General features: G+C 47.8%; 2 protein-coding genes across 2 annotated transcripts; both read right to left on the reverse strand.

The window, feature by feature from the left end:
- Window positions 1-370: 370 nt before the first annotated feature.
- Window positions 371-1,541, reverse strand: BDV27DRAFT_165308 (Clr5 domain-containing protein; the record flags this gene model as incomplete). Its single annotated transcript, XM_032073890.1, has 2 exons — window positions 1,345-1,541; window positions 371-1,280 (listed from the first exon to the last, which is right to left on the reverse strand). The coding sequence occupies exons 1-2, from the start codon at window positions 1,470-1,472 to the stop codon at window positions 371-373; spliced, it is 1,038 nt and encodes a 345-aa protein (XP_031926736.1). The 5' UTR covers window positions 1,473-1,541.
- A 5,930-nt stretch (window positions 1,542-7,471) lies between these two features.
- On the reverse strand, window positions 7,472-12,763 carry swr1 (putative SNF2 family helicase/ATPase (Swr1)). The gene has a single exon (XM_032076747.1). The coding sequence runs from the start codon at window positions 12,574-12,576 to the stop codon at window positions 7,588-7,590; it is 4,989 nt and encodes a 1,662-aa protein (XP_031926737.1). The 5' UTR covers window positions 12,577-12,763; the 3' UTR covers window positions 7,472-7,587.
- Between the last annotated feature and the right edge of the window lie 47 nt (window positions 12,764-12,810).

The raw sequence follows: 12,810 nt of genomic DNA on the forward strand, positions 1-12,810 counted from the left end.
GACACCTTAACTCCTTCTTTGCTCATGGATATCAAATAACACTCCTCTGATTCTGTAGTACCTGCCGTTGCGCCAGGAATCTCATGGCCTGCTGAGATCATGCAGCTTCATTATTCAGCGTACCACCACCGTAAATGAAAAATTCCACCATTTGTTCTCTTTAAGTTCCGTACACACATAGAAAAACCAAGACCACCAAAACATAAAGAGGAGGGGGAAAGGTTTTTTTTTAAAAAAAAAAAAAAAACATCCATGCATGGTAACACATTACCCAAGAAGTCTTGGGGGAATAGTATAGGTTATGAATGCAAAAATGAACGCAGACCGACAGTCAATGCCGAGAGATTTATATAGATATAGTATGTTTTGGTCAATAAGGAAACGGCGCACACATCACAGGATGTCCGCTAGGGAAAAGAGGGGAATGCATCACTGGTCCAGCCGGAGAGTGGCTGGATAACTTGGTAGGAAGTGACATCTTCTTCTCCTGCTGCCCTCCCTTTTGGTTGGCCCTTAAGTGACCGCCAGCGGTACCGGGACTATAGGAGACAGGCATGGCGCGGAGAGATGGCTTCCGCGCGTCATGCGGGTCGAACACCTGCTCATGCGAGAATGAGCACCCTGGCGAGGGGGGTGAATATAGCCGATGAGGAGGGTGTGGAGATACCATCTGCATTGCTGGATCGATGGAGGGGCTCAGAGGTGGGGCGGTATAGTATGGCATCGATGGAGGGTGAGCACTAGCCTCTAGCTGTACTGGGTACCACTGAGGAACGACCCAACTGATGGGCGCTGTTGCTGCAGTTGTCGGAGTTGTCATGCGTGGACCTGTTGTCACCGCATAATGAGAGTTTTGAAAGGGTGAGACCATCGGGGATGTCGAGTCAAGTAGAACGCCATTTGCTAGAGGCGAGGTATGGGAAGATGGCTCGAAGGAGTTAGAGTTAGAGATAACTACCACGGAAGAATCCCTATCGTGAGCCCAGGCGTTGGAAGCATTCTGGTTGTCGAAGGATCCTGTAGTAGGGAAATCATGATGCACATATGTTCCATCGCCCAAGTAGAAGTCTGGTTCGGAAGAGGGTAATACGGCAGCTGATTTCTGTGTCGAATACAACTGGGTCTTAGGAGAAATTGGAATCTCATCCTTTGGAGACCCTGCCTCGTGGCTACTGCTATCCCCATTGACGTCCTGTTGGTCATCCTGAGACTTCTTCCGAGTCTGGCGAGATGGTTTGGTAACACGCCATTTCTTTAATCTACTCCGCAACTGAGTCTCACTAGTGACGATTGCCAGTGGGTTAGATTAACCATACACAAGAACAGTTGCTTAGAATAACTCACCTTGGGTTAAAGTCATCGGACCGGATTTGCTTAATGACTTGTTTGAGAGGCCATTCTTCGTCCTTATATAGTTTAGCGATCAAGGCTTTCTTCCTCTCCCACACGTCTGATGGGATTGTGTTTTTCATCTCAAATGCTCGTTTTAGCTTATTTGCGAGTTGGCTAGTTGAATGAGACTAAGGCGAAAGAGCCTATGGAGGATGGATTGAAGTGGAGGTGTCAATCAAAAGTTAATAGATTGTGTAGTCAATGTAGGGAGTACGCGAGGAATTCGAGCTAGAAGCAATGATGTTAAGAAAAAACGGAATTATAAAAAGGAAACTGTTATACTCTAATGGAGGAGATCGGGGGATCTAAGATATAAGTACAAGACAGTGAGTGTATCACTGGTAGATCCTAGTGGGTGTTATTAGTAGGAACCACCACAAGCGCATGCACCACTCCAACCAGCAGCACGCCATGAGGAGAAGTGGATAAGGCGAGGTATGGGATGGAGAAGCTCGTGCCCATTGAGCAGTTCATTCGGGGAGAAGGGAGATCTACCCAGCACGACAATGCCCAGGGAACAACATCACCCACAAGTGGGCCATTCTCTCTAGTCTGGTGGGACTTCCAGCTCGGTCACTCGGGATTTTAGTTGCTGGGAGTGGTACTTCCAGTGCCTCGGGTCCTGTCATTCAGTATTTCAGTAATCTATTCTTCCTTAGTATCATTAATAAGTTATCAACCAGGAGCGCCGAATCAGCTTGACTTATTTCAATTACTTGAGTAATTTTCCATGCTCCTGGGTTCCAAAGTAAGCTTTTTCTGTCGATCACTTTGGGAAGTATTCCGGGTTGGAGTAACCATGTTCAACTTCTGCTGCTAACCCACACCCACTTGCCTATGTGTGTATCTATGTTGTATGTGGCCTCGGTCAGACGTTGGGTAATTACAGTACGACAAGTAAAAAACAAAGATATCATAAACACATTATCCACTTCACAGTCGGTCACTTCTTTTTCTTATGCGAATGAGTCAATAGGTACGTTATTTATGATCGATGTGTCAATTACCTTTTTTATTGTGGCATCGCCCCATCTCTTCGAAGTGCATCTAAGTCTCATTGGGCTGCCTAGTGATCACTTCCCGTCAATAGTTTCATCCGACGGGATGTAGGTATACCGTCCTACTAGTACCTCATACAGAGTATACCAGCCAATGAATATTGCTACCCCCTATTCATGTCAAACCGATGTTCCTTTATTTACTTCCTCCTTGGGACTTCATTATATTGTTGTTGTTGTTATTATTATTATTATTATTCTTCTTCTTCTTCTTCTTCTTCTTCTTCCTCCTCCTTTTCCTCGTCAGTCCCAAATCCAAGAAATACATGAGGGAAGAAGAGAAATCCACCGAGAGAGGGGAGAAAAAGCCTCTCTGGCCAGGCTCAATGGGCGATCCTCACAGACTAGCCAGATCAAGTCTACTCCGTTTAAGCCTCTACGGAGTAAGGGGTGATCCCTCCATCTTATGTTCATGGTGGGGAGACTAAGCCCAACCAGGCGCTTGGCGCAGTCATGGAGCTGCCTATTTAAGAATAGATGCGGATCCTCCAGGTTGGTTCGTGATAGAGGTTAGTGCTGGTACCAAGTAACGTACCTGCCCGGTGCATGACGGAATACATGGAACAGTTGCAGCACGTGGGCACCGTATTAGTGCGTATTCCATCAGCCTCTCTAGTAAGGTTAATTACAGACTACAGCACCTACTCGAGTAGTTTGCTCATAAGGACTACAACGTAGAGGAAAGACGAAGTTAACCTACATACCTAAGTCGCGGAATACGTTCCACGTTCTTCCGTACTCAAGTTTATGGTATTTGTTGCCCCTAAGAGCCCGGTTTTCAGGACCTACCAATCAAACCATTCAAATTATGACACTGGCTACGAGTAATAGGGTTACAAACTAACTGCGCCGATAGACTTGTCGATTGACCGCCTCAACCATACATTATCCTTCCATGGGTGGCACTTGGAGAAGATCATCGATGGAATGGTTCTGGATGGAGCGACCTGCGGAGAAGGCGTTCTTACTCCTCACTGTTAGTTCTAATAAAACCATGTGGCTTGAACTGCCTGATCATCCCTGCGTTAGGCTGCTTTAATAAAACGGCAGTATCTGAGCAAGAAGAGAAATGGTTGCGAGGCATGGTTGCTTATAAAATACAAGGAATATAGTTATATGCAAATGATAATCCTTTAATCTCCCCTACTAATATGATCGTAGATATGATACTAATTCCTATTTTTGGTTGGGCTGAGGCTCGAATTAGTTTAATATACCATCCTCTCTCTCTTTTTTTATTTTTGCCGATGCTGCCCCGTAACAGGTCAAGTGATCAAATCCCGGCGGCTGATCGGAAGACAAACCAAGGAACCGCTGCGCGCAAATTAACTCGCGCGCACCGTTGAGAACTAACAATTACCTCACTACCATGTGGTTTTCTTTTTCTCTTCTCTCTCTCTTTTTTTTGCCCCCAAGAAAGTTTACATTAGAAAAATCGGAGGTTTACTTCCGATAGCCTTCATGGTTTCATGCACCGTCAACATATCGGCGACCGGAGTAAGTGGGAGGAAAAGGCAAAGAATAAAAAAAGAAAAAGCAACCATACAAATTGGAATGATCTCATCCACCGAACCTACGCACTATCGATGATGCTGGCAGGAAGCGAAAAGGAATAGTGCTGCGACTAGGCTATCTAGCTCCTGACAGAAGTGGGGACTTCGGAGAGGGATAGATTCCGATAGAGAGTCAAAGTTCAGAGCCTGCAGAGTGCCAAAATGGATAGCACGCGGGCAAGTCGCAACTAGACTTACCCCTCCAAGGGTCAAGACAAGGGAAGAACAACATACATGCCGCTCGTCTGAAGTGGAGTCGTGTGAATCCCCTAACTATGTCTAATCGATCCGGAGAGTCGGAGAAGGGTCAGTAATGACGATCAATCTCTCGTCAGTAGAACAACTCTTAGCTGATCTTCCCCAAGGTCCTCAATAGTTCTCGCTGCAGGATTAATCCAAGCCAGCTATCTAGGTGGGAACGGCTCCAGTCAGTCAATATGATTTGATAAGAGCCTTCTAGTCTTCCCCACGTTGCAATATCTCAAAACACGCCTGACCTGATCTGCAACAAAGTGATCGATAGCCTTGGCCTAATACTGTAGCATAAATGCCTTATTTGTCCTCAATTTAATATGGTTGATCATACCTATTATGTACACATAATCTCTAACATTATTCGTGAAACATGGGGAGGTGCTGCGAGGTCCCATCCGATGCCATAATAGTCGCTTTACGGTACCAGACCGACCTAGTATTTCCAGCAACGTATCGTAATAAGTATCAACCCCCTGCCGTGGTTGGGCTGGAACCGAGGAATGTCCCTAGCGCCATCCTCCACCACAGGTGTCTTCATTGGGTGTTTGTAGAACAGTAGGTAGCCGAGCTAACCTAACCAGTATTTCATCATAGTCACTGACGAGACTACAGGTGATAGGAGTAATCAGACCAGTTATACAGGTGTACTAGCACGCTTATCATCCCCGTTATCAGGCGGGTGATCCTCGTGCATCTGTGCATTGGCTAGCTGAATTAGATAGACGCTTTGAAGTCTCCTATGCTGCAAAATTGGCAGATATAGAAGAAAAACGTCCCTTAAGTTACACTACTAGGTGCTACCTCTAATATGTAATTACTTAGACCCGGATGATTGGCTCGGGAAACTAGCCGAATAAGCCATGATTTTGACATAGAGACAACAGATCTTCCACTGATTTCCTTTGCATGGCTTTGGTTGATCAAGACACCCGTTTTAAGGACGTACGGTTGGAGCATTCATATCATTATTATTCTCATTGTCATCTAATAATCTTTTTTATTTAATTTTATTTTTTATTCTATTTTTCCAAGCGAACGATATCGCGGGTACACAGAAGGCGGCAAATGCACTGCGCTGTACTCCGCCCTTCGAGGAAGATACATATATGTATGTATGTAAGTATGTACAACAATATACAGACCGACACTGTAAGGTAAATCTATCGACCCTGTCAGGCCAGTTGCAACCCCAGGATTAATTGATTAAACCAAGCATCCGTTCTTATTTTGGTGAAAGAGGAACTGCAACAGATGATTTGCCTTGGTGACCGGCATCGGTAGCCGGCACCGAGGATCATAGTACCCGTGTGATTCGCGACCGTTTCCAAGGAACCTCAACTCCTTACCTTTCGGAGACCATACTCAATAGGTCAAGTAGCGCCGAGGCCCCTAAGTTTGAAGGAAATAACTTACTGAAGTATCTACATGAGGATAACCATTTACTGGCACCCACGTGGGTGATTGAATTTCGGTTGTACTAGTAGAAGGTACCCCGAACTTTCCATTGACTTTTGTTTTTCCTTTCTTTCTTTCTTTTTTTCTTTCTTTTCTTGTGGTTTTGCCGAATAAATTCCGCAGCAATGGCATGGACCCCGAAATAGCATTACCTTCGACCGTTTCAGGCCAGATAGTAATGGGCTCACTGACCGTTAGTTCATACTCCTCCGTACGCTCCCCCCTCCTTTCCGTTCGGTCTATTGTACTCTACTAGGTATGCAGTTCGGCCGAAGGATCCGCATCTGCAGATCACAGTAGGCCTCGAGTCTCAAGCAGACCAGCTAGCCAGCGATATAGAGTTCAATCGCAAGTTCCAGTTGCTTGAGGGCTAACAGTCTTCGTGTGCCAACTAAACCCACTAAGCCCATCGCCGTAAGCAGTACTTAACGGAGAAGAACACAGACAGTGAACCATCATTGCCCGAATAAGTATCGTGAACTTGTTGAAGCTCAAGCTCTAGTGAAAGAAAGTCTCCGGGTCTGTACACTCCTCCGAAACGGCCGAACTTCTTCCTCTGGGACAGGAAAAACGCCGCTGTTCCCCTTAGCTCTCTCTACTCCCGGATCTACATGCCTGGTCCGGGTGTTCCTCGCCCTCCGTGGAGGTGATCGATGGTCCCCCCCCCCCCCCCCCCCCCCCCTACTTCCATGCTACTCCGGGTCCAGCCCTCCAAGCGTCTGATGGCTGATCAGTGGGGCTTTGTGAAACATGAATTGGAGACAACCGTTGCTCCCAGCGCTGCTCCTTGGAATCGACTCCAACTTGATTCCGTGGTTCAACTAGGTTTAGACTCCAACCTACCAATGCCCGTATCCAGCGGATTTTCTGTCGTCTCGGCAATTTTGCCTATGAGAAATCCCGTCAGCCAGATATGGACAGGTTTTCTATCCAACCTGCTTTGCATGTCGTGAAACTCATTTGGATTGAATTAGATTGGAATACCTACATTCTCGAACCTGAGCCATGTCCAAAGAGGCTTGTTCTTTCCCCCAGCCAAAGTACCATCTCCCTTTCACCCAGTAATACTACATCCGAATCATTCCGAACCTCGAGGTGGTCTGGTCTGTCTCTACAAGTGGATATTGTTTCAGAACGATGCTGGCATAAACTTTCGCTTCGTATGAGCGATTTATCAGGACCTGGCTGTATGAAGATTGACAAGGGCACATATCCTAGCATGCCTGAACAATACAGTAGTAGCAGCAGCCTTGAAGATCAGTGAGTGAACTGCGACCTCATTCAAGGCCGTGTTAGAGAAGACCCCTTTTCGGCCATCCTTTTTATTTTACCATTGTTTAGAACGATGGTATGCAGCCCCCCTATTCTTACTGAAACAAGCGCATCCTTCCGCAGGCTTACGATGTGGCAGCCCTGCATCATCATCACAATTCATGATCATGTATGAGTACAGCCTACACCTGGTATCCAAACATCTAGCTAGTGGCGTCTCAACCGATCATGCCCCAGACAAAATATGGAAAAGTGAAGAGCAAGCGAGGAGCAGGCAGAGTGCACATAGATATCGTATCATATCCACTACCCACCTGTTCACTGAATCAAAAATGGAAAAAGAGAAAAAGAAAGGAAACATCTACAGATAAATAACCATAATGACTATGATAATCTTTTCTTCCATGACCGACGCCTTCCAAACTCCAGCCAGTATTCCTTTCTCCGCCTCTCGGCCATCCATCGAGTCCGAGAAGGAGCAAGAACTGAGTCAGATATACAAGATTTAGCAATCAATCGCAAGTACAATTACATTGGACGCTTTGGTCCTTATACTCCTCATCGAAAAACATTGTCGTGTTCATAACGATCTCTTTGTCGTCTCAACGACGTCTCTTGCGAAGACGATGTTCCTTGCCTTTCTTAGACTTCTTCTTACCCTTATCCGGGGGCAGAACGAGCGGTTCGTCCTTCAAGTTCCATTCCATAAACCGTAAGAGGTAGTCATCGATGTGAGCAGTTTGTGGCTCAGCATCCACAAATTCGTTCGCACCAGGTCCAGGATTTCCAAGTTCATCGCCGGCGGCTAATGGGGTTCCAGCCTGGGTCTGGGCAGGTGTTTGAGCGGGAGTACTGTGAGAGGCACTTCGGTCTTCAAAGTCACCGTCGTCTGCATGCTCCAGCTCCTTTTGGGCATTCTTTGCTGCGTCGATGTCTTCCTTGTCTTCTGCTTGTTCGAATACGCGAGAACTGCTGGATACTCGGTTCTCGAGGACACGGTCCATTGCCGCGCTGGCCTCATCCTGGTCCTCCAGCATCTCCTCATTGCCAATCACCTCGCGAACATCCAGCTTGGCAAAGTAATCTGTGGTAAACTCGCCCTCTTGGATGACGACATCGTCTAGCATCCTCTTCTGGTTCGCCTTGCGGAGGATGTTGGATTCAATGGTATATTCGGAGACAAAACGGTAGATGTGAACATCGCGCGTTTGCCCAATACGGTGACACCGATCCTGGCACTGTTTGTCCATTGCCGGATTCCAGTCGAGATCGTAGAAAATCACAGTGTCAGCACCCGTCAGGTTGATACCCAATCCACCAGATCGACTGGACAGAATAAAGGCGAGAATGCGGCTGTCATTGTTGAACCTGTCTGTAAGAATCTGGCGCTGCTCGACCTTGGTGGTACCGTCTAATCGGAGATATCGATGTCCGTGAATGTTGAGGAACTGCTCTAAAATATCGAGCATTTTAGTCATTTGCGTAAAGATCAGCGCCCGATGGCCCCCGGCCTTAAGATCCCGGAGTAATTTGTCGAGTCTTTGTAGTTTCCCGCAGTCATACTGCAGGAGTCTCTTGTCCGGAAACGCGATAGAAAGCCGCATTTGAGCTTCATGAAACGGATCATAGGGCGGGAATCTCTCGCTTTTGGTTAAATGCCGGGTCTCGATCGGAGTCAGAGCGGCCTCGGTAATTCCAGCGGCGACCACAGCTGGAGTGACACAAGCAAATCGCTGGACATAGCCATCCATTACATGCGAGCGTTCCTTGATAGACAAAATCATCGAGGCAAGAATGGATGATCGACTGGACAACCAGTCTGCCAGTGACCGCTTCCGCAACGGGCCATTGGACGTCGGCCGCTGTTTGCTGTCTGCTGTGAGGAACTCAATGAGAGTACTTCCGTATACAGGACGGCGACCGTGCCGCTTCGACTCAAAATACAGGCACCGTTCCAATTCCGCCATCCTCCTCTTCCTACAGTCATTCTCTAATACATCCAGGGTAGACTGTATAGTTGAACCGTTGAAGTTCATGTCCCAGTTAGTCCTGTGATACTGCTGTTCGCGAAGCACATTAAAAGGACCGTAAGCCATGAGCCTCGTACTGTCGTCAGCCAGTCTTCGGGATATATCTTCCCTCGAGATAGGGACCAAGTTAAGAAAATCCAAATCAAGTTTGTCCAGCGGGTGTTCAAAGAGAAGTCGTCGGCGAATGAGAAGTTCTTTGGTCTCAAATTCGGTAGCTACAGAACGCGACATCGCAAAGGATGTGGATATCGGCCGAGTTTCGAACAAGTCTGGATGGTTGCAGACTTTCCGTAGCTGCATTAGACAATTAATGATAGACAGATAGTTCCCGGAAGCGAGAGTCTCCTTAGTCTGTGCCCTGGACATGAAACCATCATAGAGAAACCGTTGCCGCTTCGAGAGCCTGCAATAAATGACATGTTCGTATTTTGCCGGCATCTGCTTCTCGACATCCGCTTTGAGACGGCGTAATATATAAGGCCTCAAAACAGTATGAAGTTTCGTGACGACCTGCTTTGCTTCATCGTCCATGGTCTCTCGGCCGTGTTCGAGAATTTGCTCTACCGGGCGTCGAAACCACTCAGAGAAATTCCTGAGATCTGCGAATCCCTCAATGCCCGTCTCACCGCCATCAGACGGCATCAAGAAAAACAGGAGTGACCAAAGTTCTGTAAGGTTATTTTGAAGTGGTGTACCAGTAAGTAGAAGTCGTGCTCGTGTCCTGAACGTTAGCAGTGCCTGCCACCTCTGCGAGCGAAAATTCTTGATGTTATGTGCTTCATCCAGAATCATGTAATGCCAATTTCTTCTTTTGAGAACTTGCTGATCTTGTAGGACTAACTGATAGGAAGTGATTAGAACATTCCAGCTCGTGTCATCCATCCAGCCCCTACGTTTCTGTCGCCGCTCCTCTTGGTTACCGTAGTAAGTCATGATTTTGAAACCCGGACACCATTTCTTGAACTCCATTTCCCAATTAAGGATCACGCTTGTAGGTACAACAACAAGGTGTGGTCCCCATACTTCGTGTTCCACAGCCAGATGCGCTAGCAAAGCGATAGTCTGGATAGTCTTGCCAAGACCCATTTCATCAGCTAGGATACCATTAATGTGATTCGTATATAGACCAGCAAGCCAGTCTAGTCCAAAATGCTGGTATTCTCGCAGGGTTCCTCGGAGTAGATGCGGAATGGGTGTCTTCAACCCTGGAGCAGGTGATCCGCTGGGCTGCGGAGGTTTCTCTCCCGGTGCATCGTAAGATGACACAGACTCCGGCTCGGAAGGCTTCGTAGCAAGTGTCCCAGGAGATGCTTCACTAGAAGGCTCTCCACTCTGACAAGTTTCACGCTGGTCTCTCTCCATGTCACCTAGGGGCTCTGCGGGGGTAGTTCCGTCCTGGATATTCGGTATACCTGAATTACCAAGAATAGATGCATCAGTCATTTCACCATCTGTACCCTTGATTTCAGTGGGAACGTTGTCGACCATAGTAAAGTCAATAGCAGCATCGAAGGATGTCGAGCCCAACTGCGCTGGTCCATTAGGCACCAGGGAAACTTCATCTGGGTCTTCCAGGTCCTCCTCTTCGGATACGATCTTCGCATTGGCGCCATCGCCTACGACGTCATCATCAGAATTCTGATCATCAGCTTGAAGGTCGTTGGTATTGAAAGGGGAGTCTTTCGCAGAAAAGAATCCCAGTAACCCTGGCCCATCATCACTTTCCTCATCAGAGTCGGAGTCATTGGAATCCTCGTCCTCTTCGCTTTCGCCCATATCATCATCCATATCTGTGGACGCTTCGTCGCTATCATCCATGAGCACTGGGTCGACATCTTCGAGTTGAATTTTCTTTGGTGACAGCTCCGCCAAAGGTAAGTTTGCGTCCCCAATATCATCTGCGAGACGACCAACCTGTGAGATATTGATATTTCTCAACGAAGCCGTATCATTGGAAGCCTGAGACCTGCGATCCGAATCATCATTGAGTGAAGAAAGGTTGGCGTACTTTGACCGGAGTTCGTCTGCTGTTAGGCCCTCATCGTCATCGATAACATTTTCATCTTCGCTTCCAGACTCCGTAGATGACATATTGCTTTCATTATCTGAGCCATCATCGGACGAATCGTCCGTTTCATCTCCTTCCTCATCGCTAGATTCTAATGCATCACTTCCCGTTTCTCCAAGGATCTCCATTCGTCTTTTCTCGAAGAGCATAGTGGACTGTTTTATTGCACGGTCCAAGGCTTGCTGGTCTTCTGCTTTTCGTTCCTCCTCCCAGCGTGACAGGCGCATCCTATCTACGTCTGCGCGAGCCAGGTCGAACATCTTCTGGAGGTCCTTGGCTAACAGTTTGCGCTTCCCACGCATCTCCTCTTGCTGCTCCCGAAGTATGTCCTCTGGATCCTTGTTGCGTTTCTTCCACGCATCAGCACACCATTGAGCGAAAAGCCTTGCCATGTGGCGATGGCGTTTATGTTCTTGGTCAAGCAGTTTCTTGAAATACAACGCATGCGCGACAAGATGGTCCTGGTGCGAATATTGGGGGAGTGGTTCGTCTTGCTGCTCTGGTAAGTAAGCAGAACATACGTCTGGGCTAAGAAGACCGCCAGGCTCGATTGCTGTAGCTATTCGACACCTCCTCCTCGCCTCCTCGAGCGCGTCCGATGGCGTGATAACTGCGTCATCTCGTACCCTACCCTCCTCACTCTCAAGCCATTGTTTGAACGAGCCATACTTCCGAGGGTTCAAAATGTGGGAAGGGTGCTGGATGTTGATAGATGGCCTTTTAACTTTGATTCGCAGCCTGGGGATTCGCAGTCCCCCATCTCCATCGTCATGTTCAATATCTTTGGTTCCTTTTCCAAAGTCAGTCGTTCCACTTGTCGCCAGAGCAGGAGAACTGTTAAGAGCTACGCTGGAAGCTCGAAGGAAGGCTGTTGAAGCACCAGAGCTTCGAGACCTCGTCCGTGCGTTGGTTTCCTTGGAAACCGGAGACTGTGAGATACGTTGCTGGCTTCCGGATATCCCCCTCGTTAACAGGCCTCTAGGAGATCCGTTGACCGCTGCTGTGCCGCTAGCAGGCTTTCCATTTGTTTCTGAGCGTGATGGAGTCATAGACGCTGACGGCGACGACGCAACGGCCTTTCCACCACCCAAAGCATTTTTACCTACTGACTGCTTCTGCGCTGCTCGTGTATGTCTTTTGTCTGAAGGAGGTTGTAACTCGAGGGGTAGCGCATTAACTCTTGAAGACTTGCGTCTGCCATCCTGAATGAAGGATGTTGGTCCATCAACGCCAGCTTTCTTCCAGGGAGGTGATGCCGGCCTTGAGCTAGAGCGACGGGAAGTGGGCGATCCTGCAAGTTTCCGCTTCTTTGATGGCGGTCCTTCCGTAGTATCAGTGGTGACCTCGTCTTCTTTGACCTCTGCTGGGATCGAGTCGCGGTTCGTAGGACCAACGAATGCTTGGAACGCAGACAATTCGGAAGGGGTAGGTCCTAATTCGGGGGTCACGCGTTCATCTTGTTGTGAAATGCCATTCGGGCTGCCGTTTTGCATGTCTTGTAACCACTGAGACAGGGGCCCTCTTCACAGCTGACCCCGGTTTTCCCAACGAGGACACGGTTGAAATAGGGAAAATTGGCATCAACGTGTAACTATCAGTAAGTTGAAATGCCACAGGAAATTTCGCATAGTTATCGGCACTGTAGCGCGACTGGGTACGGATAAACAACTGGGGAAGAGAGAATGGGTGAAGAAGTGGTTTTTTCATATTGTGACGAAGAATACAGA

This window comes from Aspergillus caelatus (genome assembly GCF_009193585.1).
Source record: "Aspergillus caelatus strain CBS 763.97 unplaced genomic scaffold BDV27scaffold_108, whole genome shotgun sequence".
Classification (NCBI taxonomy): domain Eukaryota; kingdom Fungi; phylum Ascomycota; class Eurotiomycetes; order Eurotiales; family Aspergillaceae; genus Aspergillus; species Aspergillus caelatus.

Bases quoted from the DNA above. Each gene is read 5' to 3' on its own strand.
- swr1 (XM_032076747.1), bottom strand. From the start codon at position 12,576: ATGCAAAACGGCAGCCCGAATGGCATTTCACAACAAGATGAACGCGTG.